Source organism: Chelonia mydas, chromosome 12, assembly GCF_015237465.2.
Source record: "Chelonia mydas isolate rCheMyd1 chromosome 12, rCheMyd1.pri.v2, whole genome shotgun sequence".
In the NCBI taxonomy this organism is placed as follows: Eukaryota; Metazoa; Chordata; order Testudines; family Cheloniidae; genus Chelonia; species Chelonia mydas.
In genome coordinates this window covers 4,667,640-4,693,560 of record NC_051252.2, presented here as the reverse complement: position 1 = coordinate 4,693,560, position 25,921 = coordinate 4,667,640, and the positions used below count along the sequence as shown (strand labels likewise).

Sequence of the window (25,921 nt, the reverse complement as noted above, 5' to 3'; positions counted from 1 at the left end):
AGCTCTGGCCCCAGTCACTGGTAAGCATTTGACAAACTAAGCTTATTGAAACAAGTGCATGCTACCAAGATCACAAATAAGTCTTCCCCATGGATCCGGGGTAGCTTTTGTCATCTCTGACCTGGTTTTTGTGACCTCACAGCCATATTCAGATTGACACCTTTGGGTTGGGATTAGGGCTGGTGATTTCCACCTTGGATATTTCATGTTTGGTCTCATGTTAGCTCTTGGTCCTGGAGCACATCTGGCACCTGGCAAAGTTTTGGAAATATAAGCTAGCTCCAGGGCGTGATTTACTCTGATAAAAGTTTCCTTTATGAAGCAAACGCTTTCGCTGAATACAGCTTTATGGCTAGCTAGACTCTTACTTTTTATTGTTTTTTCCCAGGGCAAATCCAGCTTGTGCACATGAAGAATACTGGATCCATTTTGTACATCTCGTTGGATGAAGTTGTGTCCAGTGAGATTAGCTGATTCCCTTTGGCCAAAATTCCTAAAGAGCACAAAACATAAAAATACAGAAAGTCTGGAGTTAAGTTTTCTTTCAGAAACTTTAGAAATCATTTCCCCTTTCATACATACTATTTTAAGTATTACACTCACATAAATACAAAGGAGAAATCAAATTTCAAATACCTTAAACTGTGATTAAAAACCAGTATAATACAAAACCTACTGTAGCACCTATAAAAAGGATTAGAAACCTGCTAACTGATAGACCTCAGACTTGAATTGTTCAAGGGAATCCTCACCAAGTGTGTGTGTTTTTAGAACCTCAGGGATCAGTTCTCGACCCAAGGCTATTTGCTATTTTAGTTGATTATTTAGAAGAAAATATACAATCATCACTGATAAAGTGTGCAGATTACACAAAGCTTGCTGGGATGGTAGATAATGATGAGGACAGGTCAGGAAGGCCAGGTGTACACTAAAAACTTTTGCCGGAATAGAATTGTTGGTTAGCATGTGATTATTTTTTTTGACGACATTTCTATACATAGTGTAGACACAGTTATACTGGTCTAAAAGTGTTTTTGTCTCCATAGTTTATTTCACTTGGGGAACAAGTATAAGCTATATCAGCAAATGCATTTTTTTGCTGATATAAACTGCATCTGCGATAGGAGGGTTTGCCAGTATGGCTATACCTATAAACCTTTATACACCATGATCTGGTTTGCTTAAGTGGGTGCAATCAAACTATATACATTTCCATACAGTCAAATGCAAAGTCCAACATGTAGGAACAAAGAATGCCGGCCATGCTTACAAGATGGGAGGCTGTGTCCTGGAAAGCAGTGGCTCTGAAAAGGACTTAGGGGTCATGGTGGAGACCAACCAAGCATGAACTCCCAGGGTGATGCTGTGGCTGAAAGGACTAATGTGATTCTTGGCTGTATAAACAGGAATATCAAGCAGGAGTATTACGTATGTGTGTAGCACAGGTGAGACCACTACTGGAATATGGTGTCCAGTTCTGGTGTCCGTATTTCAAGAATGGTTCAGAAAAAGCTGCAAGAATAATTAGAGTACTGGAAACATGTTTTATAGGGAGAGGCTTTAAGGCACTCGATCTATGAATCTTATCAAAAAGAAGATGAAGAGGTGATGTGATCATGGTCTGTCAGTACTTACATGGGGAGACTTCTGAAAGCAGGGAGCTCATTAATCTAGCAGATAAATGCAGAACGAAATCCAGTGGCTGGAAGTTAAACTAGACAAACTCAAACGGGACATAAGGCACACAACGGTAAGGAGAATTAATCGTTAGAACTACCTGCCAAGGAATGTGGTGAATTCTCCATCACTGAAAACATTTCCATCAAAACTCATTGTCTTCCGGAGATGACCACAAATTCTTGGGCTTAATGCAGGAATTACAAGTTACATTTTTTTTTGCCTTGTGTGACGCAAGAGGGACAACAAGGGGACCCCATGTGATCCCTTCTGCTCCTAAGATCTACGAATCTAGGAACTGTGGCCAGTTTTCTATTTTGTAAAATAATATTGCACTTTAAGGTCTGGTTGACAAGTTTCTGTGTCCGATGTAGAGTTGGGCAATTATCCTAACAAGCGCTGTTAGTTCCAGAGGAATACTGTATTGTGTTTGGGTGATGCTATGTATTTAGTGGTATAGCTCAAAATACAATCTCTGAAGTATAAAGGGATCTTTACAGTTCATGCAAAAACTGTAAGTCAGATATTTGTGGTTGGAATTGTTGTACATATTTGCAGTAGGTCTTCTGCATTTCTTCTTTCCATTTCTGTGATTATTTTGGGTGGTAATATCCATAGATTTTCACCATTACTTTGGCGTAATTCTCCAGAATTGCCTGAAACACCGTGCCCAGTTAGCAGGGGTTCTGGTAAAGGGTTACATGAGTCCTGCTGACTCACAGAGGCAGGTGACTCATTGCTCCATCTAGGAGATGGGAGTGGCTTAGTGGGGAGAGAGGATCTAGGGTGCGAGCTGAGCAGTTTTGGTTGAGGGAGGAACTCTAGGAGCATCCCAGTGTGGGGAGAAGATTGTATTGTTCTTGTCCGTGTTCATAAAACCAAACCTTGGGAAGGAGGTGGGTTTGGACTATGAGAGCAGGTTGGGAACAGCTCCTGTTCCCAAAGTGACTTCTCAAACTGGTGAAAGACCCTTACTTTGGGATTTCCTGTGGTTTTTAGTGTCTTTGTTATTTTGGGACGGATGTCAGCAACCTGAACTCCATGGTAGGCAGGTTTTTGTGGTGGTCAACAATATACACACAAGCAGCCAGTGGCACAGACAAATGCCCATAGAGTATGAACGCAGGCACATAGAGTATGAACTCCAAGACACACAACACGTGGTATGAACAGAGGCAGCCACATGCAGACAGATGCACACATGTTATACACTCAGGCAGCCAAATACACAAGCATATGGCAACAACGCATAGCCGGCATAAGGGAACTGGAGAGACATCCACCCAGGGCTCAAACACACAGGAACACAGATCCATGCACAAAAATATACAGGTACATAACGGGAAACATGCCTCTGCAAAGGCAGCCACAATCCCCTACATACCCAGACGTACACACAGCCAAGCACATGTGGTATGCACACCCACAGCCATGCGCACATGAGAGGCACACATTGCCATGCAAAGACATGTAGACACAGTATGCACACACAAACCTGTGCACACAGGCATGCACATATGGCGTGTACACAGCCACCCACGGGTGGTATGGTGGGCACACGCAGGCATGCACAAACAGCTATGCACCCACAGTATGACACTGTGCATGGAGCGAGTTACATTCACAAAGAGTGAAAAATGTCAAGAGCAGGAGCTGCCTCCCCCTCCCCCCGACATCCTGAGTGTGTCTGCAGTAACACAATGAGCCCCTGAGGAGCTGTGAGTGGAATCACTGAAGGAAACTGCTGGCTGTGCTTCCTCTCTTCAGCCCAGCCCTGTCCTCTGAACCCTGCACACAGCGGCTGGAGCCATGGGCACGTCTGCCGAGCCGGAGGAGGACTCCAGCAGTCGCAGAGGTAATGAGAACTGCAGCTCGAGGGAGGGCAGCGGGGGCCGCAGGGCTCACGCAGCCCATGCTGGGCCAGTCCTTCTGGGGAGCGGTGTGACTCCCTGCACTGGGGTGACCGTGGTGAAGCCTGGCTTCAAGTCTGGGGGGGTTCTCAGTCATCTGTCCCTGGCCAGGATCCCTTCATAGCCAGGGTGGGGTAGTGAGGATGGGGGTAATCCCCTGCCCCTGGGGGGGTACATCTCCCCTGCCTGCCATCTGGGCATGTTTAGGATCGCTGCCTCTGCCCTGCCCTTGGGAAGAGAGTGATGGAACGGGGCAGGGGGCTCCTATGGCAAAGCAGCTATTCCTACAGTGCAGTGTTGAGGCATTAGGCTGGTGTTATTTCAATGTCCCAGGACTGGGGCTCCCCTGGGAAGTGATTCCACAGCCCGGCCCACCCCTCACTGACAAGCAGCTTTTCTCGGTAGCCAGCCTGCATCTTCCCTTCCCATCACCCCTTTGCCCCTTATCACAGCCCCGCTACCCTGGGACTAACCCCTCTGCAAGCGGCACTCCCACCCAGCAGCAGCTGCAGCCACTTCTGCCTCGTGTTAGCCGGTTTGTCCCAAAGCCCTTTCGCTTTCTCCACAAATCCATCTTTCCTCCTGCCCTTGGGCTGCCGTTCGCCCAGTCTCCTGGGCCTGGTGGTGCCCAGAACCCAGCCCCGTGGAGCCCTGCCCAGGCAGACGCGGGGCGTGGCCACTGTGTCATAACTACTGACAATCCCAGGGGCCGCTGCGCGGGGGGAGCTGCTGGCGAATGTGGGTCATGGAAGTGAGGGGAGAGGCAGCACCGAGTTCGGGGAAGAACCTCAGCCAGCCCTTGGAATGCCCACGGCATCGTCCGTGCCAGGCCAGGAGAGCAGTAGTGCTGAGAGAGGGCAGGTGCCAGGCAGCGGCCCCAGTTGGGTCTGCACTGCTCTGCTGAGCAGGGCAGTAGGACCTGGGGAGGGCTGCTCTGGTTCACAGACCCAGTCTGAGTCAGGCATACAGAACCAGGGTCATTAGGAGACTGAAGAGGCACCCGGGGCCATGCGCCCTCCAACATCCATCTGGGCCGGTTCAGGGAACCCCCTTTCACCCCCCACTGTATCTGGAGCTGGGGCAGCGTTCAGGGCACTCCTCGTTCCTAGCTCAGCTGAGCTCCCTCTCCCCAGCACAGGTGCTCAGGGGAAAGGCTATAACCTGGTTGCTGGGGAGGCAGCGGTGGGCAATGCCCAGGGGAGGGGCAGGCTCCATGCCCAGTGAGTAGGACTGGACTGACCCCAGACTGCTGCGTTCCCTGCTTGGTCACTAAGTCCCTGCCAGCTGCGACTGTATCTTTCCTGCTGAGTCACTGCCTTGCTCACAGGCCCCTATCAGCGGCTCCCAGGCAGCAAACCCATGGCATGGGGCACCTCCAAACTCCGTGCAGCCATCCCACTGGGAGCTCTGGGGCAGCCAGGAAGGGGGCAGCCTCGTGGGGCTGTGTGGAGTAGGGCCCTGCACACAGGCAGGCTGAGGGACACTTGACAACTCTGTCTGGCTGTCCCCGTGTGTATGTGTCCATCCCTCGGTCACCGTGTGTCTGTTCCCCTAGGGTGTGCCTGTCCACATGTGTGTCTGTCTGTCCCCATCCCTTACTATGCATCTGGCTGTCCGCATGCTCACTTTTCTAGGATTTTATTAGGTCTCTCACCACGGTGGCAGCTGAGCGCTCGTGTGTCCCCACATCCTCATGTGTCTGCCTGTCTGTCCCTGTCCCCATGTCCGTGTGTGCATGCAGGCGTGTGTACATTCACACCCTGTTTCCTGTGCCTCCGTCCTCGGGAAGCAGCTGGAGTGGAAATGCTCTTCCTGTCTGCGAAGGAGACGCTGCCTCCGGTTTGTTTTCTTAACTGATAACGTTGCCTCTAGATGAGGAATGGCCAGAAGCGGAGAAGGCGGAGAAGTTAGCAAGAGGAGCTGCTTTGAAATGGGCCTCGGCGGTGTTTTACCGCCCGGACAAGTTGGAGGGTCTGGGACACTACCGGAGCCGGGAGGCCCAGCGGAACAGCTCGATCCAATCCCGGCTAAAGGTGGGTGCTCATTGCAGGGGGCCCTAGGCCCAGAGAGGTTAGGCCTCCTGTGACCTGGGATTCCTTGCCCCAGGAGAGCGTATGCCATTTTCTAACACTTAGTCCATTCGAAACTGGAGCCATTTCAAAGCAGGAAAACACGTCAGGACCCTGCTCAGCTTTCCCAGAACCGAGCCCAGGGCTTTTTCTAGTTCTTTCAAGAAATTTGCCTTTAGACTAAGAGTGTGAGAAATTGTGGGCATAAAGTCAGAGGCATTTTTGGAAGGAGCCGGGACTCTCCAGCTGGAACTGCTCCAGCCACACCAACGGCAGGCTGCAGGGATAGCACTGAACTGGGGAAACGACCAAAACGCACGTCTGTCCCAAATCCCAAATCACAATGAACACGACAGAGCAGAGCCCAAGGCTTTCGGATCACATGCCCATGTGGCCACAGGTGCCAACTTTCATTGGTGCTGGTGGGTGCTCACACCCCCCTGCCCCAGCCCCAACTCCACCCCCTCCCTGCCCCTATTGGACCCCTCCCCAAATCCGTGCCCCGGCCCGCCTCTTCCCCCAGCGCACCAGGTTCCCCCTCCTCCCCCCTCCCTCCCAGGCTTGCCGCGCGGAACAGCTGTTTCACGGCGCAAGCGCTGGGAGGGAGGGGGAAGAAGCAGGACCCAGGGGCGCGCTCAGAGGCAGAGGCGAGTTGTGGGGGGGGGGAAGCTGCCGCAATTTTTCCCTGTGGGTGCTCCAGCCCCGGAGCACCCATGGAATCGGCGCCTGTGCAGACTTGTCTTACTGGCCTGTGAGCTCAAGTTTTCAATGTAAAAAAAAAAAAAAGGCGGGGGGGGGCCAACTGACCAATAAGCATCACTCCCACCACCAGCTCATCACCAGCATGAATGGAGACCCAAGCTTCATTCCTGGGCCCGTGCCAAGGCAGCGGGGGTCCCAGCAGTTCCTGCGCTGGGGCAGCGGGCGAGGGGGATGCCGAGCCGCGTGAGCATCTCCAGGGGCTGTAGCTGCTGTTCTTCGCTCTGCTCAGAGATGATCTCCCGGCTGGACAGGGGGAGGGCTGGACGCAGAGCAGCCGGCTCGGACCGATCTCGCCTCGGGGAAGATGTCGGGGAAATCCCGGGGGTCTGTTTGTGTTCATAAAGATGCTCTGGGCCCAAAGGGAGTGGAGCTGGGGAGAGCAGCTGCTGGCTGTTGTCACAAGGCAGGGTGGGACATGAGGACGAGGGGGTGACCTGTCTGGCGGTGGAGAAGGGGACGCGTGGTCTGTGGTCACTGTGGGACCTGAGCTCCGAAGGGAGAGAAGGCGGCTCCCCACAGGAGTTTGTGGCCCAGAGCAGCGGCAGCCTCAGTGTGTGTGTGGGGTGCTCCCGGAGAGCCATTCCCACCTCCATTTCCATCTGTGCCTCATGGCCGGGTGGAGAATCTATGCTCTGGTCAAACCAACAAACATAGGAGGGTCCCAGGGAGAGCGAGGCGGGGGCTTGTCCCCAGCTCACGTCTAAATCCCAGAAGCCATGTGGAAGCGTGGGTATGGACCAGGGGGGATTGCCGGGTGCCGCCACGGCACGGCAAACTCCCCCGGGGCCACGGCGGCTGTGGCTGAGACATGCACCTAATGATTAACATCCGAAGGGGACAGCCTGCTCCCTGGCCCCCCAAATCATCTTTCCCCACGCCTACACGTCCCCCCCACGGACATACCCCTCCCACGCAGTACCGCAGCCACCCACCCCTCCCCCAATATTACACCAACACCCACCTGCCCCACCCCCAGTATTGCACCCGCCCTCTCCCCTGGTATCACCCCCACCCACCCCTCCCTCAGTATTACACCCTCCCCGCCCTCCAGTGGTATTACACTCCCTGTGCCAACCTGCCCCTCCCCCAGTATTTTGGTATCACCCCCAACCCCTCCCTGCCTCACCCACCCCTCCTCCGGTATTACCCCCGCAGGCACCCACCCCCTCCCGGTATTGCACTGACCCTCTCTGTGCCAACCCACCCCTCCCCCAGTATTATGCCCACCGACCCCACACCCGCTGCCCCACCAGTATTACTCCCATGCTCCCCACACCCACATTATCCTCCCTCTACCAGTTGGTATCAAGAAGTCCCTAGATCAGAGAGTAATTATGGGTTAGCAGGGGTCTGGAGGGTTGTGTAGGGTGAGGTTAGAGGAGTGGGGGGGGTCTGGAGGGGCGGTGTAGGGTGGGGTTGGGGGAGTGATGGGTCTGGAGCATCTGTGTAGGGTGGGGTTGGAGGAGGGGGATCTAGAGGGCCTGTGTAGGGTGAGGTTAGAGGAGTGGGGGGGTCTGGAGGGGCTGTGTAGGGTGGGGCTGGGGGAGTGATGGATCTGGAAGGGCTGTGTAGGGGGAGTTCGGGGACTGGGGGAGGGTCTGTGTAGGGTGGGGTTAGGGAAGTGGGGGAGGTCTGGAGGGGCTGTGTGTAGGGTGGGGCTGGGGGAGTATTGTGGGCGTGGGTAGGTTCTCCCCATACCTGTGGGGCTGGGCATTGCTCACCGTCCCTGCCCTCTGTGTTGCCAGTCGACCGTGCAGTCCCACCTGGAGGGGGTGAGCTCGGGGCTGGAGCAGCTGCGCTCAGCGGCTGGGGACATGCGGAGCGTGCGCCGGGACCTTTGCGCCGTGCGATGGCACCTGCTGGGCAGTGCCGAGGGCTTCCAGAGGCTGGCGCCGCTGCGGGCTGTGGTGATGGAGCACGCGCAGATGGCTGCCGTCGTGCGGGCGCTGCCCCAGCTCTCCTCAGGTAAGGGGCACCAAGCCAGGCCTCAGCATGCCCTGGTGTGTGATACGGCTCCTGCGCGGGGCGCTGGGCCTGGCTGCCCTGCGGGCTTTGAGCCCCGCAGCTGGCTGAAGGAGCCAGGTCCTGGGGACGCTGTCAGGCAGGGGGCTGGAGGTAAGGCCCAGCCCTGCACCTAACTGCAAGAGCACCCGGCGTGGGTGGACGCTGCTCGCGCAGCTGCCTCGCTGAGGGCATCCCCAGCCCCGAGGTCCCAGGGCGCCGCAGAGTCACCCCATAACGGCGTAAGCCTGGCTATGCCCCGTAGCCACGTGGTCCCCAGCAGACGGACCCCGTTGGCTGGGAGAGGGGCGTGGGCACAGCGGGGGCCTGCCAGGGGCACATCCTGCTCCCGCAGAGCCCCAGGCCATTAGGGAGCAGTCTGGGCTCTTCTGGCCAAGCACGTCCTGGGAGCGCAGCTGCCTGTCTGGCGACAGTAGGACCCAGGCTTTCTAGCCAGGAGCTCCCTGCTCAGGGACTGCCAGTCCTGTCCTGTGCCCACCCCACCCTGGACAATGGGATGAGCAACTGCCCAGCGTGGTGCCAGGCACAGGCAGGCAGCTAACACTGCCTGTGGGGGGCCGCAGAAGGAGGTTTCTAGGGGGCCTGCTCAGAAGGTCTCTCTCCCCCTCGCCTGCGCTGAGCGTGGGAGCCCGTGTTCCCAGCGCTGGGCCCTGCTGCTGTCCGTGCAAGGCAGCTGGGCTCTGGCTCCCACAGGGTCCAGGCTGGTGGATGTCTCCTCTCCACGCAGTACACGAGCTCCTTGCCCAGTCCCTCCATCTCCTCCACGGCCAGCAGCTCCTGGAGGCCCACGCCGGGCTCATGGCGCTGGAGCGCCTGCGGGACGACATCTCCTCCCAGCTGCACTGCAGCAGCAGCCTCCCGAACGACCAGGCCCTGGGCGTGGTGGAGTCCTTCTTCGGGGGCCTGCAGGAGCTGAGCGACGCACTGGCCCAGCAGCTGTGGCGCGTCGTGGGCGGCAGTGTGAGGCTGGTGCAGGAGGACCCAGCCCTCTTCGTCTCTGCCGTGCGGATCATTGAGAGAGAGGAGAGCGTCGATGATGCCCTGCTGCTGGGATCCCGCGCCCACCGCTTCCCTGCCCCTGGGCGCCCCAAAGCCTGGAGGCAGCGGTTCTACCAGGTCATGCAGGAGACCATCGCTGCTGCCCACTTCAAGGCCGCTCACGGGGACGTGAAGGGCCCGGGACTGGGCCGGCACCTGGCCGCGCTGCAGAGTGACATCCTTGCGGAGCTGCGTGTGGTGAAAGACCTGATGGTGCAGTGCTGCCCACCTCACTACGACATCCTCAGCATCTGCACCCGCATGTACCACCAGGGCCTCTCCGACCACCTGCAGGACATCCTCAGCAGGGACCTGGACAAACAAGAGATCTTCATGCTCCTCAGCTGGGTTCTGCATGTGTACCACAGGTCAGTGCCGGGCAGGGGGTGGGGGAGCTCGGGGTGTGTGTGAGGAGCCCGGGGCTGGCATGGAGGGGGGCTGCACACACCCGTGGGCATGTGGATGTTTGATTTGGAAGTCGTCCATCTGCCTGGAGCACGTGGTGTTATTCACTGGTTCCCCTTGTTCCTCCCCGCAGCCCGGAAATGATGGGTCACCCAGACCTTCTCCCCGAGGTGGACGTGTCTACTCTGGGGCCCCTGGTGTCCCCAGAGGTGGTGGAGCAGATGGAGAGGAAATATGTGGCGAAAGTCAAGGTGAGTGAGCTAGGGAGGATGCGGTAGCAAGCATCCCACGCAGGCCTGGAGTTGCCCATTTCGGGGAAGGGGTGGTGAGGGCCCAGCAAAACCTGAGATGACAGTGTGTCTCTCTCTCTCTCTCTCTCTCTCTCTCTCTCTCTCTCTCTCTCTCTCTCTCTCTCTCTCTCTCTCTCTCTCACACACACACACACACACACACACACACACACACACACACACACACACACACACACACACACACACACACACACACACACACACACACACACACACACACACACACACACACACACACACACACACAGAGTGCTGTGTGCTCTGCTGGGCCCCTCCTCCCCTGTTCATTCGCCCTCTGCCCCATGCCAAGCTCCCTGCAGTGGCAGGGCCAGGAAGAGCCCATTCCACTGCCCCCGGGTTCTGATGGAACAAGTGGACCAGGTGTGTTAATATCCAGTATTAGACAGCGTTACACAAGGCTCGGGGTCTGGTACCCAGAGACCTCGGCCTGCTTGGTCCCATGGCAAACACAGCATTAACAGCCTTTGTAACCCTTGGTTAAAGATACAGACAAGAAGGAAAGGTGTAAAGATGGGAATAACTGTCCTTCCGGGGCAACGAGCAGAAGTCAGTAGAGACGGGCTGGAGCTGTTGCTGCTGCTGGTAAAATCCGATCCTGTTTGCCAGAAGACAAAGCAAAACACACAAAAGGGGAGAGGACAGAACAGCAAAGAGAGAAAATGCAGCATCTGTCTCTGGTGCCGATTCTCACTGGTAGCCTCGCTGCTGGAGAAACACAGGCCCAGCCCATGGGCTGCTCAGCCACTCCGAGAGCTGGCAAGCTTGTACCAGCGTCTGGCTGTTCAGGGCATTGCTTTTAACTGCCTCTCTGGTCCCGGGCTAACAGCAGTGTTGCAAAATATACAGTGTCGGCCGGCTAAGCCGGACTCTTATTGGACAGAAGGGAAAAGGAGAGAGATAGGGAAGAGGAAAGACAAGAGGGAAGGAAAAGGACACCTTGAGGAAGGGGGTGACAAAGTCTCACCTGCCAGCTGGTGTTTGGGATTGATCGGGGTCCTTCTCTCTGGCCCGGTCAGGTCAGGACCTCTGGCACAATGATGTCACGATGGATCCCGGGGGCCCAGGAGACGGCAGGGGTGGCAGCCATGATGGTGAAGCCTGCTCCCTCCATTTCTTTCAGTTTTCCAGCTTCCCCCCAGCATCTTCCTGAGGCCCCCAAGGGAGCAGTGGGTGGAACAGCCCAGTCCCTCGTTATTTTGTCCACTAATTAGGCTTTGTTTCCTACAAGCCCATTTTGGTTAATTGATTACGCGGGTCTCTTGTTTACCAGGCCTGAGCACAACACAGGCCTTGAGTTCTATGAGCCGGGCACTTGGGTTGGGCTGAGTCGGGCTCCGGCTCGCTTTCGCGCCTTTCCCCATCACCACAAGTTGTTACAGGTTCTTGTGACCCTTCAGGAGGGTTCTGCTCAGCTCCCACTTAAGGCAAACGTGGGGTTTCCCCAACAGCTCTCACTGCTGAGAGTTTTCCTCCTTAGCCTCCACCGTGGCCTCTTCCCCAGCTGCCCCCCAGCGGGCACAGCCCCTCTGTCACTGCAGCCGGGCCCTGCTCCTGAGCTGCTTCTCTGCCCTGCGCGCCCTGCCACCCCGCAGCCTCACTCCCGAGGCTGGAGCGACTGAGGGGGAACAGAGACAAACGCTGCTGCCCCCTGAGCCACGCCAGCTAACGAGCATGCCCCTGACATTGCCCGCCCTGTGCCCGCTCCCTCAGCACCACGTCAGCGGGATGCCTTCCTTTCCCAGCACGTGGTGGTGCTGCCTGGAGAGACAGCCCTACCCGCCGGCCTGAGCCATCCTCTCATCTCTCCTGCTGTGCCCCATCCCCTGGCTTCCCCCATGGGCACCGGCCCCTGTGGTGGGAGATACTCTGGTGTTCCACTAGCAGGCGCTAGGGCACGCAGGGAGGCACATCAGTGAGCTCCGCCGGGAGTGGTGCCGGCAGGTTTGCGCCCTTCTACTTCAAATCCAGCTGGATGCCCTGCGGGCACTGGCACCCAGACAGCGCTGGCTGTGAGGAGAGGCCCTGTGCCAGCCGCTGTCTCTGGGCTCAGGCTGCTCCACTCTTCGCCTAGGGATGGCCTGGCCACCCTAGCTAGGTTTGCCAAGGCTGGGATCCCCTGGGCTGCCCTCCTGGCAGGCGGCTGACCTGCGCTGGCACGCCAGGCCTGGCTCACCGCTCCCTAGAACCGGACAGGGCGGCCAATAGCTTTGAGAGAACAGCTCTGGGAGCCAGTTCTTGGCCCCAGGCACGGGGGCTCTGCGGAGGCAGTGCAGGGAGTGTAGCTGGACGTGGATCCTGCCTGGAGCTTTTCCTCTATCTCTGCAGACCAAGGTTTACAGGAAAGCAGATCAATTTGGGGGAGAGAGGGATGGGCCATATCTCAGGAGCCCTTTGAGCAAATAATCCCAAATGTTCAGCCCTACCCCTGACGGAGCAGCCCGGTCTGCAGCCCCATCTCACTGCGCACATGTGTTTGTCCTGCGGCTCGGCTTTAAACCTAAGCCCCGCATTTGCAGTCTCAGCAGAAGGGCGGTCTGTGGCCACCCCGGGGCATTTAGAGCTGCCGCAGCAGAGCAGGGGCCCGGCGTCCCGTCTCACCTCTTCGTCCTCCCGTCGGGCAGGCCAGCGTGACTGAGTGGATGCGGCGCACGCTGGAAGTGGAGTTCAAGGAGTGGTTCAGAGAGGAGGAACCAGAAATGGATCATCTCGGCTTCTTCCAGTCGGCCCTGCCCGTCATTGTCATGCAGGTGGGTGGGGCAGGGTGGGGCTGGGAGTGCTCTGTGAGGGGGTTGGGCAGGGCATCGGGGCTGGGAATGCCCTGTGAGAGGCAGGGCCAGGGCCAGGCAGAGCGGGGCTGGGAGGCTCTTTGAGGTGGTTGGGCATGGCATCGGGGCTGGGAATGCCCTGTAAGGGGATGGGCAAGAGGGCTGGGAGTGCCCTGTGAGGGGGCCGGGCAAGGGGGCTGGGAGTGCCCTGTGAGGGGACGGGCAGGGCGGGGGGGCTGGGAGTGCTCTGTGAGGGGGTTGGGCAAGGGGGCTGGGAGTGCCCTGTGAGGGGACGGGCAGGGTAGGGAGGCTGGGAGTGCCCTGTGAGGGGACGGGCAGGGCGGGGGGGCTGGGAGTGCCCTGTGAGGGGACAGGCAGGGTAGGGAGGCTGGGAGTGCTTTGTGAGGGGGTTGGGCATGGCATCGGGGCTGGGAATACCCTGTGAAGGGCAGGGCCAGGCAGGGCGGGACAGCTGGCAGTGTCCTGTGAGGGGGCCGGGCGGGGCAGGGCACAGGGCTGGGAGTGCCCTGTGAGGGGGTTGGGCAGGGCATTGGGGCTGGGAATGCCCTGTGAGGGCAGGGCCAGGCAGGGCAGGGGAGCTGGCAGTGCCCTGTGAAGGGGCAGAGGAGGGAAAGAGGGCTGGCCGTGCCCTGTGAGGGGGCCAGGCAGGGTGGGGCAGGGGGCTAGGAGTGCTCTGTGAGGCGGTCGGGCAGGGAATCGGGGCTGGGAGTGCCCTGTGAGGCGACGGGCCAGGCAGGGGGGCTAGGAGTGCCCTGTGAGGGGGCCGAGGAGGGCAAGGGGACTGGCAGGGCAGGGTGTGCTGCAGGCCCTGGTCGTGGCTGCCCCCAGCCGTGGCCATTACCCGAGCGCTCTCGGCGCGTCGGGCTTTCCCCCTGCAGAGCTGTTCTCTGCCTCGGGTCTGTATTGCTAGGGGTCACCTGGAACCCTGGGGCACCTGCTCCTCCATCCGTGCCCTAGACCTTGCACTGGGCTGGCCTGGTTCTGGGCTCCCCGGAGGACCTGCCTTTCCCCCCTTTGCATGGAGGGGTCAGTCCTGCCGCTCCTGCAGTGAATGGGCTGGGGGTAGCTGGGGTGTGCTGGGCTAGGGAGGTTGCCCTCACGGCTTCTCAGATCCCTGGAGGATCTGAGGAGCACCAACCTACCCTGCTCTGGGAGGGTCACGTGGGCTTGGGGGCAGAGCCAGTGTGGCCAGGCTGCCAAGAGAAGGTTACCAGAGCGCTGGTCACTCTGCCCTGCAGCCCCTCCCAGTGCAAAGCCCCTGCGCTGCCCCACGGCCTGCTTTGGGGGCGGAGGGGAGCAGGGCAGCGAGTGAAGACCCTGCACAGACACCCTGGGGCCTTCCCCCAAGACATTGCCATCTAGCTCAGGGCATGCTCCTGGGGGCAGCATAGGCACCAGGGAGCGGAAGGTGGAGAGACAGAGAGAAGCAAGAGCCAGGCTCCAAGGAGGGGTAAGGTGGTGAGTGAGCCTGGCCTGAGAGCATAGGTGGCAGCTGTGGGGTCCAGAGCCACGTTCCCCACTCCCCACCCCTTGGCAGGGGCACATGCTGCTTAGCCTCACCCCTGAATGTACCATGACGGCTCCATCTCCCCTGGGCCCCGCTGATGCCAGGGGAGCCCACGCCAGGTCCCTTGCCTGGCTCCCTCCAGCTGTCCTCTGGCACTGGCACTGCCGGCAAATCCCCAGGGAGCCGAGTGGGGTCCTGCCCTCTGCCCTGCCTGGCACTGGGGCAGCACGGGGCAAGGCTTACCAGCCCAGAGCTGGGGGCCAAGGCCCCCAGCCTCACTGAGCAAACAGTGCCAGAGCCCCAGCCGGGGACATGGGGGGAGCCTGCGGACAGGGCAATGACCCCGCATCCTGCTCTCCCTGCCCAGATGCTGGATGAGAACATCCGGGTGGCGTCCCTGGTCACGGGCTCTCTGCAGCAGAAGATTTACGCTATGGCCATGGACGAGCTGGAGGCCTTTCTGATCAGGTCAGTGGTGTCCTTGGGGTGCCCCCCGCTTCCTGAGGCCTGCCTTCCAGGACAGGATGGCAAAGGCTGGCGGAACCCCATGCCGCCCATCTCAGGGGGACCGGACAGGCCAGGGTATTGCGGCCTGTTGGAGCGCTGGGCCGATCCGGGGTCAGGCAGCCAGGGGCCGGGACCCCCTTTGGATCCTGTCCCCAGCTGACGGTCTTCACTGAGCGCTCCTTTCCTGGGTACGCAGCCCACGTCCCCCCAGCCTCGCGCCATGGCTCCTAAGGACCCTTCCCCTGGCTACCCCTCCGCAGCCCCTCGCTCTCCAAGGGCCTTACAGCCCTGAGGGGGATTAGCTGGCAGTTAGGATCCCACCACCAGCTGTCTGCTCAGGCGCTGCTCTCATGGGCCTCCTCCTACAGGTGCCACAGCAGGGACGGCCAGGCTGCTGCGTGGGAGAGGGTCAGGGGAGCCCTAGGTGTGCCCTATGGCATGCCCTGCCCCCTGCATGGGTGCATGGGGCAGGGTGAGGCTGGGAATGAGGAAACGTGACCCACGCAGTAGCTGGATACGTGCGCCCCCCCATCCCCGGCTCCCTGGGCTGCATCCTGCGGGGAGGCAGAGTTACCTGGCGACTGCTCAGCAGCGCTTGCTCCAGCTGATGCAGGATCGGGGCCCTGTGCTCCAGCCTGCCCAGCCCCTGCCCTGGGATGCTCCGCACCAGGAGTTTCCAGACATCAGCACCACAGAGGCTGGAATGCCCAGGCTGAGCATGTGCCAAGCCATGCAATGCCCAACGGGCGCCAGGGTGATCTGCCCAGCCGCTGGGCTCTGTGCAGGGCTTAGAGCCCGTTTCAGAGCCTCGCCCACCCAGGGAAGCCCGGGCCTCCCAGAAGCTGCTGCCAGGGGCAGAGGGCTCCCATGGAGAGAGTCCCCGGTGCCCTCCAGCTCCAGGGCCGGTCCCCTCTCTGCCAGCCCTCACGGTCCCATGTGCTGTGTCCTAGGCTGCGAGAGGCCCTGGGGGAGTGCGGGAAGGAGCACCAGAAGGACCGAGCCAGGCCCAAGCATTACATCTCCTACCTGCTGGCCGTGCTCAACAACAACATGGCGCTGAGGTAACCTGGCAGGGGACTGGCAGCTCTTTCCCTACGACCCAAATCCGCTCCCCTCCCACTGCTTCCCCAGAGCACATGGCCCCCACACTGGGCACAGACTCCAGTCACTGCTACCCCAGAGCCCCCACCCCCAAGGACACGAGACCCACCATTTCCTCAGAGCCCCTGCACTCCCATATTGGCTCTGACCCTTCCCCAGAGCCCATATCCCCCCGATTAGGCCTGATTCCCTGCCCTCCACTCCCTGTTCCCCAGAGCTTTCCCCCACCCTTCCTCAGAGCCCATGCTTCCCTTCTCCCAGTCCGTCTGCCCCAGCTGACCATCCCTCAGCTCCTTCTTTCTCCTTCCAGCTCTTCCATCTCCACTTTGCACCCTGGCAGTGCATCTCTTGCCAAGCCCGCTGAAATCCCCTCTTCCCTGAAGACTGCGTTGGACCGGACCCAGAAGAAGGCCTGCCGGCTGCTGCTGGAGGAGCTGCTGCTGGATTTGCAGGTACACACATCCAAGAGGGGCTGCAGGGCTCCTGGAGCCAGGAATAGTGTAGGGCCAAGAACTGAGTCCCTGCAGGACCCTTCTGGAGACACCCCGCTAGACGACGATTCCCCGTTTACAGCTCCATTTGGATTTAACCAGTTTTCAACCTGTTTAACATGGGCCCTGTTAATTTCGTATCATTCTAGTTCATTAATCAAAACGTTGTGCGTTACCAAGTCAAACGCCTTACTAAAGTCAAAGTATATGACGTCACCACCATTTTGTCAACCAAACGAGTAACCACCTCAACAAAAGAGATCATTAGCTTTGATAGGATCTATTTTCCATACGCCCATCTTGATTAGTATTAATTACGTTACCCTCCTTTCGTTCTTTACCGAGGCCTGTATCAGCTGCTCTATTATCTTGCCTAGGAATTGATGTCAGACTAAAGCTACCCAGGGCAGCCAGTTCACCCTTTTAAAAATGAGCACAGCTGTCGCTTTCGTCCAGTCTTCTGGAACGTCCCCACTGCTCCAAACTTATTGAAAACCAACATTAATGTGTTGACCCACAGACCCGGCTAGGCTAGCTACGCTGTGAGGAGAGGCACAGTCAACCAAGACAAAAGGGATCGTTTAAAATTTTTAGGACTTTACAAGGGAAAACTCCCATATTGTACCAGGAGCATAAATAATATCGACTATTGCAGAGACTTACTACTTATACCGATAAAGCACAGGTTACCCATTCATCAACTGCTGTGAGCTTGTAGATACTCTGCCGTTAGTACCAAATCCATTGTTGTCAACAAGAACAAAAGGGATTTCTTACCAATAGACTGTGTCACTTCAGAGAAGAATCAGCTTTTCCTCTCCTTGGCTGTAAGGCCAGCTCCACTCTTGCTGTCCTGTTCTTTGCTTCTCTTCGGCTTGAAGTGCTCCTTAGAGTCGATATTCCCGTGGCTGGGCCTCTATCCAGTGCGTTTCTCCACAGGCGGGGTTTCTTCCCCTCGGGGGCCCTCACTTGTCCATTAGGCACCTTTGAACTACATCCATCAACAGATGTTCAAACAGTCCCTCTCTCTGTTCACATCCTTCAGGTGTCTTGTGGGTGGGCTTCTTGTTCACTGCTTCTAGGATCTGTTTGCATGTAGCACAGCTTTCCGATCAGTCCCCTTTTCCGCCAGTTCCACTTCCTTTCGGTTTTCCTTGACACTCTCCCTCCCGTGTGTCCGGAAATCTTAGCTCATGTACCCGCCTCCCTGCTCCAACAGCGTCCGCTCACGTACCCGCCTCCCTGCTCCAGCGGCGTCCGCTCACGAACCCGCCCCCCTGCTCCAGCGGCGTCCGCTCACGAACCCGCCCCCCTGCTCCAGCGGCGTCCGCTCACGTACCCGCCTCCCTGCTCCAGCGGCGTCCGCTCACGTACCCGCCCCCCTGCTCCAGCGGCGTCCGCTCACGAACCCGCCCCCCTGCTCCAGCGGCGTCCGCTCACGTACCCGCCCCCCTGCTCCAGCGGCGTCCGCTCACGAACCCGCCCCCCTGCTCCAGCGGCGTCCGCTCACGAACCCGCCCCCCTGCTCCAGCGGCGTCCGCTCACGTACCCGCCCCCCTGCTCCAGCGGCGTCCGCTCACGAACCCGCCCCCCCTGCTCCAGCGGCGTCCGCTCACGTACCCGCCCCCCTGCTCCAGCGGCGTCCGCTCACGAACCCGCCCCCCTGCTCCAGCGGCGTCCGCTCACGTACCCGCCTCCCTGCTCCAGCGGCGTCCGCTCACGAACCCGCCTCCCTGCTCCACCGGCGTCCGCTCACGTACCCGCCCCCCTGCTCCAACGGCGTCCGCTCACGTACCCGCCCCCCTGCTCCAGCGGCGTCCGCTCACGTACCCGCCCCCCTGCTCCAACGGCGTCCGCTCATGTACCCGCCCCCCTGCTCCAGCGGCGTCCGCTCACGTACCCGCCTCCCTGCTCCAGCGGCGTCCGCTCACGAACCCGCCTCCCTGCTCCAACGGCATCCGCTCACGTACCCGCCCCCCTGCTCCAACGGCGTCCGCTCACAGAACTAGCTCTATTTTTTTCTGATTCTTCTGACCTGAAACCTTTCCCTCTTTCCTTCTTTCCTCCTTCTCTCTTCCCAGCTCCCTGCTTTTGCTCTCCTGTTATTTTCTCCCCTCCCCTCCTACCCAGGTCCGGTTCACCCGCTAGCTCAGCAGCTCAATTCTTCCCCTTCTCTAATAGCTTTTTCCAACTGACCCTTTGGATGGACTCCAAGCCCCCTCCCCAGCTTGAGCTGCCCTCTCCTTGGCTGTCTCTTTCCCCAGGCCAATATTCGGTCCTGCTGCACGACAGCTGCTCGTGCAGGGGTGAGGGGTACTACACTAACAAGCTCCTCAGCCAGCTCTTTAAAACTCTTGGATGCACGTTTTCCAGACCTGCTGATTTAAAAATACCCGTCTGTAGTCACTGCTGTTTAACATCCCACTGAGATGCTAGTGGAATGGGAGCGAGCAGATCTGGCTGGGCTTGTAGCCTCCGCCTGACACCATGTGTGTGCGTGTATGTTTCAGCCCCTGTCCGTGCAGCTGCCGTCCCGCAAGTGGCTGCCTGGGGCCCAGCTGGTGAACAGCATGTGCGAGGTGATCGACAAGTACATGAGAGACTTCTCCCACGTCCGGAAACCCATCTTCACGGTACATGGCTTGTTCCCCTTGGGCGGGTGCATGCTGTGCCCTGGGAAGGGGCATGGTGCCGAGCATGCCCCCTGCACACTGGGGAGCTCCAGGAGGCATGGTGCCTCCCACTGGGACTGCACCCTCTGCATTGGCCCTGTGCCCGTTGGTGGGGTGGGAATAATAGGGGTGGGAGCAGGGCCAGAGGGACCCGGGAGGCTGACGGGGAGGAGCTGGCTTTTTGGGGGCTCAGAGCAGTTGGATCCGAGGTTTTCAGGCTAGAGCTGCCCCTCTGCGGGGACCGGATGAGGTAGAACATTCCTGCGCCCTGGCTCCTTTCCGAGGAGCAGGTGACACTGGAGACAGCAGCTCTCTGCAGGCAGGAGCAGCCGTAGCACAAGGGGTGGCCCCCGAGGGATGGGCTGGGGAGCCAGGACTGCCCCCCACCCTCAGACGCTGCCCCCCACCCTCAGACCCTGCCCCCCACTGGCATGGGTAACAGGCAGCACAGCCCAGCCCAGCCACGGGGAAGAGAGCAGGGCTGGAGAGTGAGAGCAAGGGGGCTGGGGGGAGCAGGGCGGGGCTGGAGCAAGGAGGGGAGAAAGCGGGGGCGGGGGGCAGCACTGGAATAACCTGCCCCAGCTGTTCCTTCCTGGCCCCAGCTCTCCCCCACCCCCGGCCACCCCAAATGCAGGCGCGGATGCTGTCCATAACCTTCGGGAGGCCTGCCTTGGGGAGATGCCCGGGGGTGGGGGGAGGTGGTCATATTTTTAGTGGACTAGCTTCTGGACATGAGAGAGACGAGCTCTTGAGCTCCCCAGGGCTCTTCAGCTTTGGGACACCGCTCGGTTCACTGCCGGGAGACGCCCCCGGCGCTCAGCCGCCCGTTCCCTTCCCGAATCACACCCCAGTGCTGTCAGTGCCACCCCTGGGGGGACCTACACATTCCTTCCCCCTCCTGCCGGGATCACCCTGCAGATTTTTGCCTCCTCCCGTAGGCCACCTAGCCAAGCTACCGTAGACACATAGCCCTTCCACTCCCCCCGGAGCCGGCCCACCCGTCCTTGTCACACTCCCTCCAGTCCGCCCGCGGGGATGCCTAGGATGGAGCATGCTGCTGCAGGTGCTGCCGAGCGGTGCCAGGGGCTGCAGTGGCTCCCTGCCCTGGGTTGCCCTGCAGGAATCCCACTCATGCCACGTTATTCTCCTGTCTCGTTGCTGCTGGTTACAGTTGCCCCAGGTCTCCCCGCTCCCCCCCACGTAGCCACAGCGAATGGCTTCGTGTCTCACTGTCTCCTGCTCTCCTCTCCTGCCGGGGTCTAGTTCCTGCTGGCCGAGAGCGAGCACCTGGTCATGAATCACTACGTGCGGGCGCTCATGGAGAAGAAGATGGTGTGCCGGAGCGCTGAGGAGCGGAGCCAGCTCTCCACCCGGCTGCACCAGGACGCCTGCCAGCTGAGGGAGCTTTTCCACAACCTGGTGAGAGAAGCTGCATCCCCAGAGACGCGAGGTCAGGCTTGCGGGTCGGTATCGCCGGTGGGTGGTCACGGCGGCCGGCTGAGGTGGAGTCAGATGGAAATGTTTCAGTCACACAGGGGGCAAGGGAGAGGGAATTGTCTGCTCCCCCCCCAGTGGCAATTCATAGTCATTCACGCTGGCAATGGGTGACTATGGGGTCAGGGAAAGCGTGTGAGAACAACTCTTGCCTGGTGGATCTAGGACGGGGTGGACAAACTATGGCCTGTGGGCTGGATCCGGCCCACCAGCCATTTTAATCCGGCCATCGAGCTCCCACTGGAGAGCAGGGTCTGGGCTTGCCCTGCTCTGGCACTCCAGCCAGGGAGCAGGGTTGTGGTCCACTCCGTGTGGCTCCCGGAAGCAGCAGCATGGCCCCCCTTCGGCTCCTGCACATAGGAGCAGCCACGGGGCTCCGCTCTACGCGCTGCCCCTGCCCCAAGCGCTGCCCCCACATCTTCCATTGGCCGGGAATCACAGCCAATGGGAGCTGCAGGAGTGGCACCTGCGGATGGGGCAGGACGCAGAGCTGCCTGTCTGCGCCTCCGCATAGGAGCCAGAGAACAGACATGCCGCCGATTCCAGGAGCCACTTGAGGTAAGCGCCGCCCGGAGCCTCCCCCCACACCCCAACCCCCTGCCCCAGCCCTGATCCCCCTCCTGCCCTCCAAACCCCTCGATCCCAGGCTGGAGCACCCTCCTGCACCCCAAACCTGTCATCCCCAGCCCCACCCCCAGCCGGAGCTCTCACCTCCCCACGCCCCAAACCACCACCCCCAGTCCTGATCCCTGTCCCACCCTGCAAACCCCTTGGTCCCAGCCCCGAGCACACTTCTGCACCCCCAAGCCCCTCATCTCCATCCCCACCCGCAGCCAGAGCCTGCACCCCTTCCTGCACCCCAACCCTCTGCCCCAGGCCTGATTCCCCTCCCGCCCTCCGAACCCCTCAGTCCCAGCCCGGAGCACCTTCCTACACCCCAAACTCCTCAAATACACAAAGTAACACAGCTTCAGCAGGAGAGCTTGAGACAGCCCTGCTCCAGACTATCCCATAGCCCACTGGATAGGGCACTCCTGCAACCTGGTAGACCCCAGTTCAAAACCCTCCTGGGGGAACTGAAACTGGATCTCCCATGTGCTAGGGGAGCATGCTACCCACTGGGCTTAAGCTGATAGGGCGGCCTCCGGCTACCTCCTCCTCCGGCTGTTTTCTGACACGAGTCCTCCTTTCCTTTTGCCTTTTATCAAAATGCCTGAAATCAAAACCAGTTTTTCTCATTGGGTCGAAACATTGCCTTTTGACATACCTGGAACCTTTCGATTGGTTCAGTTTGGTCGAAACTCTTCGGTGTCCATGACACAGATTCATGAATCCAGAGCGACATTGTTCGGCAGCTAACCGTTTTGGAGGCGTTGACTCACCTTGCCCCTCTCAACGCTAGGCTGAGCCAAGCGCTGGCTGCGGGAGGTAGGATCACCCCTCTCTTAGGCCTGGGAGGGTCAGGCATGGGCACATCAGCCCAGAGGGCTCTCTGTGGCCCAAGCATGGAGGACACACACTGAGTTGCACCCATGGGCGTCGGGCCTGGTTGCTGAGCGTGTCTGGTGAGTTCTCTCCAGCTGGTGCTGCGGGCCAGCATGCCAGCACACTGCTGCCGTACGGCTCCCTGAGGCGGTGCTTTGTGTCTGGCCGGAGCTTAATGCACCCTGTGCTGGCTGGTTCCTTCCTGCAGGGCTTGGCTGAGAGCGAGCAGACCCTTGAGGTGATATTCGCCCTCCAGGAGCTCATCCGCCTCCAAGACCCGGCCTTGCTCAGCCTGGAGGTCCTGGGATTTATGACGAAGTACCCCGATATCAGGTAGCAAACCCAGCGCAGCGAGAAAGGCCCGTTACACTGGGGCGGCCATGGGGTGGTCCTGCCCTGCCAGTAGGGGGAGCTGCCTTCACACAGGCTGTCTCCAGTGTAAGCCTGAACCCCCACCCCATGGCACACGTCTGGAGCACCTCTCCAGTGGTATTCGCAATCCTGTTCATCCCCGATAGCCACGGGGGCAGGGCCCTTAGGCACTGGCACTGGCCTCGCCTGTGGGCAGCACAGAGAAGAGAGTCACCAAGTCAGAGCGGCACAGACTGGCAGAGAACTGCTCTGGCTCCTGGGGAGGTGGTTTTCACAAGAGTTTTGTTTTATTTCCAAATGTTGAACGTTAGGGCTTCCCACCCCCTTTTGTTGATTTTGGCCACGGAGCGAAATAAATAAATGACTTGATGGCCGGGGAGGGGCGGAGGTGGAGCCCACCCTCTTGTTCCTTGTGCTACACTCTGACTTTTCCAGCGAAGAGGCCGGTTTGAAAACTCCCAGCACGGCAGAACAAAAAACGGAGGGAAAAATAAGAAAAGAAAAGACGTTTCCCTGAAGAGTCCCCACTCCCGCTTTCATTCGCTTGTGCTCAGGGGCCACAGGGCTGAAAGGAGAGAAACAAAATGGCCAACATTTGATATTCAAAATCAGCCCAAACCAGAACATATGGAAGAAAGATAAAGGGGTTTTTTGCTTTTGAAAAAAGTCTATTATTTAGTGACAAATGCTTGAGCTTTGGTTTGTGGCTTTGCTGGCCGGGCACTTCTCAGCCTGCCACAGCACAAAAGACGTAGAACGAGGGACGCAGCCGCATGACTAGGGCCTTACCAAATTCATGGTCCATTTTGGTAAATCTCATGGTCATAGCATTTAAAACTCTTGAATTTCATGGTTTGAGATATTGAAATAGTAAATTTCACAGTGTTTGTAACCGTGGGGGTCCGGACCCAAAAGAGGGTCACGTGGGGGGTTGCAAGGCAAGTGTGTGTGTGCGGGGAGGGGTTGCAGTGTTGCCATCTTTACTTCTGTGCTGCCTTCAGAACTGGGCAGCTGGAGCGAGGCAGCTGCTGGCCAGGAACCCAGCTCTGAAGGCAGCACCGTTGCCAGCAGCAGCAGAGAAGTAAAGGTGGCAATACCGCAGCCCCCCTACAATCTGGGCCAGATTTACACCTTATGCGCCCCTAGGCACAGCATCTTCAGTGCCCTGCTGCCCCCCCCCCCTACACTGACCTTCGTGTTTTCCATAAAAACGGAAACTTTTAACCCACTTTTAACTTTTAGGCACTCCTAGAATGCTGGTGGCCCCAGGCACGTGCTTACTGTGCCTAATTGGAAATCCGGCCCTGCCTACAATAGCCAGAGTTCATGGGGAAGACCAGATTCATGGTCCATGATACGTTTTTCACGGCCGTGAATTTTGTAGGTCCCTGCACAGGACACCTGCAGGAAACAGACGATGCTGTGGTGTTCTCCCCTCAGTGCAGTACGCTTCACTCCAGGCTCTGCAGCGCACAGTCAGTCACTTCAGGGGGACCTCAGAGGTGTGCGAGGCGCCGGCCCCTCTGGGCTTGAGAGGAGATCCCACGTGTGAGCAGCATGGGTGAGCCCCGAGAGCCGAGAAGGTAGCAAGAGGTAAAGGGTTTGGTGTCTCAGTCTCTGGTTTCCTGTTCCCCACAGCGACGAGCACGTCTCCATCCTGCTGGATCTGCGGGGCGATGTCTCCAAGGAGGTCCGGAACGTGGTGCTGGAAATGATGGCGCAGAATCCTCAGTCCCTGCCCGAAAACTACCAGCCCATCTTCAGCAACATCCTGGTCCCGGCTCCGGAGCTCCCCTTCTGCCTTCGCAAGGGCAAGTGTGCCTGAGACACGCACGCTGCAGCCCGGCTGTCTGCAGCCTGCCCTGGCCAGCGGTGTCTCCAAATGACGGACCTCTGAGAGGCCCTGGGTGGGACTGGACAGAAGCCCTGTCTGGGCTCCGGAGACGGGGCAGGGAAAGCCTGGGCATCAGCCCTGCTATGCAGGGAGGAGACGGGAGGCTTCCGCACCCAGTTCCCACTGGCTGACACCTTGGCACCTGCTTTGCTGGCCCAGGGAGCCCTCAGCCCACTGAGCCCCTGGCCACCTAACCCTGGATGGGCTAAACCACCAGATTCAGCTCTGCCCATTCGGGTCTCCAGGCCTCGACTCTGTGCTGCTTCCCAGCTGCCCCCTCTGCTCAGCCCTCCCAGCGTATGTGCAGCCCAGAGCCTGCGGAGGGGACAGGCCAGCCAAGGCAGGCAAGTGTGGTAGCTTCACATGGTGGGATCACGGCGGGGAGCAGAAAGGGAATTTCCCCAGGATTCCTTCCCCAGGTCCAGCCACAAGCACCTCCTCCCCGCCCCTCCCCACTCCCATGCACTTCGCGTGCCCAGGGCAGGCTGTTACCAAGCGGTGCCAGAGGCCAGCTGAGAGCACGGCCTGACAGGTTCTGACTGGGCTGGGCAGAATTCAGCTAGTGGTTCATCATTTTGATGGAGAACATTGATGTTTAAGCATTTTTTTATTTTGATCTATTTAAATGTTCACAGCTGCAGAAAATGAGGAGGGGAGTCAGACCATGGAGGGTCAGATAATGGAGGCATCAGATAATAATTATTTAGCGACAGAGGACGTTGAGATTCCCCAAGTTAAAGCTTTAATGCCGTTTAACATGAACTGCCAACATCCCATGTCAGAATATACACAGTAAAGACCCTTTGATTAAACTCAAAGAAGAACTTCAGCCACGTTGTTCTTCCTTTGCCAGTCGGTACAGTTTGATGATTATCGGGGGAAATGTTTTTCATTGGGGGGAGGGGTGCAGTGAAATCAATGTGTACTGACATTTCCCAGTACATATCGATTCCTTCCCGGCCTAGTTATAACACAGACAAATCCAAACTCTCTTTCAACTAGAGTTGCCAACTTTGTAATATTTAAATCAGACACTCCAGCCGGAGTGCCGGAACCTCCCCTGCCCCGCCTCTTCCCACAGGCCCCGCCTCTGCCCCTCCTCTTCCCCCCAAGGCCCCACCCCCCATTCACTCCTCTTCCCCTGTCCGATTCCCCGCCCGGGATCATAGGAATTGCAGTAATCAGAGCCAAGTGCAGAGTTTGGATGATCCATCCTGAAATAGGCAGTGTCCAGAATGTCATTCTGTTACCCGCCACAGTCAGGGTAGGTGTCTCTCAGCAATGCGGCAGGGCGGAGAAAAGGAAAAAGCCACATTACATGGAGTAAAAGGAGGAAGTTCTCCCCGATGGACATGCTGGGTTTTCGTAGGGCGCTGAAATACCATTGCCAGGAGGCA

At 58.7% G+C, this 25,921-nt stretch overlaps 1 protein-coding gene across 4 annotated transcripts; it reads left to right on the top strand.

Moving 5' to 3' along the window:
• The first annotated feature begins 482 nt into the window (after positions 1 to 482).
• EXOC3L1 (exocyst complex component 3 like 1) lies at positions 483 to 25,353 on the top strand. Of its 4 annotated transcripts, none has more exons than XM_027831394.3 (13): positions 483 to 3,532; positions 5,460 to 5,620; positions 8,164 to 8,383; positions 9,168 to 9,846; positions 10,017 to 10,134; positions 12,837 to 12,962; positions 14,876 to 14,976; positions 15,966 to 16,076; positions 16,427 to 16,568; positions 19,118 to 19,240; positions 20,543 to 20,698; positions 22,467 to 22,591; positions 24,269 to 25,353. In XM_027831394.3, exons 1-13 carry the CDS (start codon positions 3,487 to 3,489, stop codon positions 24,453 to 24,455), a joined length of 2,295 nt encoding a protein of 764 aa, XP_027687195.1. In that variant the 5' UTR covers positions 483 to 3,486; the 3' UTR covers positions 24,456 to 25,353. The 4 variants fall into 4 exon arrangements, with proteins under 4 accessions (XP_027687195.1, XP_043382045.1, XP_043382046.1 ...); XM_043526110.1 differs by lacking the exon at positions 483 to 3,532 and adding an exon at positions 4,318 to 4,468; XM_043526111.1 differs by lacking the exon at positions 483 to 3,532 and adding an exon at positions 4,932 to 5,055.
• The last annotated feature ends 568 nt before the right edge of the window (positions 25,354 to 25,921 follow it).

Excerpts from the sequence above, each read along its gene's own strand:
- EXOC3L1 (XM_043526110.1), top strand. The coding sequence starts at position 4,324 with ATGTGGGTCATGGAAGTGAGGGGAGAGGCAGCACCGAGTTCGGGGAAG. Across the intron at positions 8,384-9,167 it reads GCTGCCCCAGCTCTCCTCAG|TACACGAGCTCCTTGCCCAG; the intron begins GTAAGGGGCACC and ends CTCTCCACGCAG. Across the intron at positions 19,241-20,542 it reads TCCGGAAACCCATCTTCACG|TTCCTGCTGGCCGAGAGCGA; the intron begins GTACATGGCTTG and ends GCCGGGGTCTAG.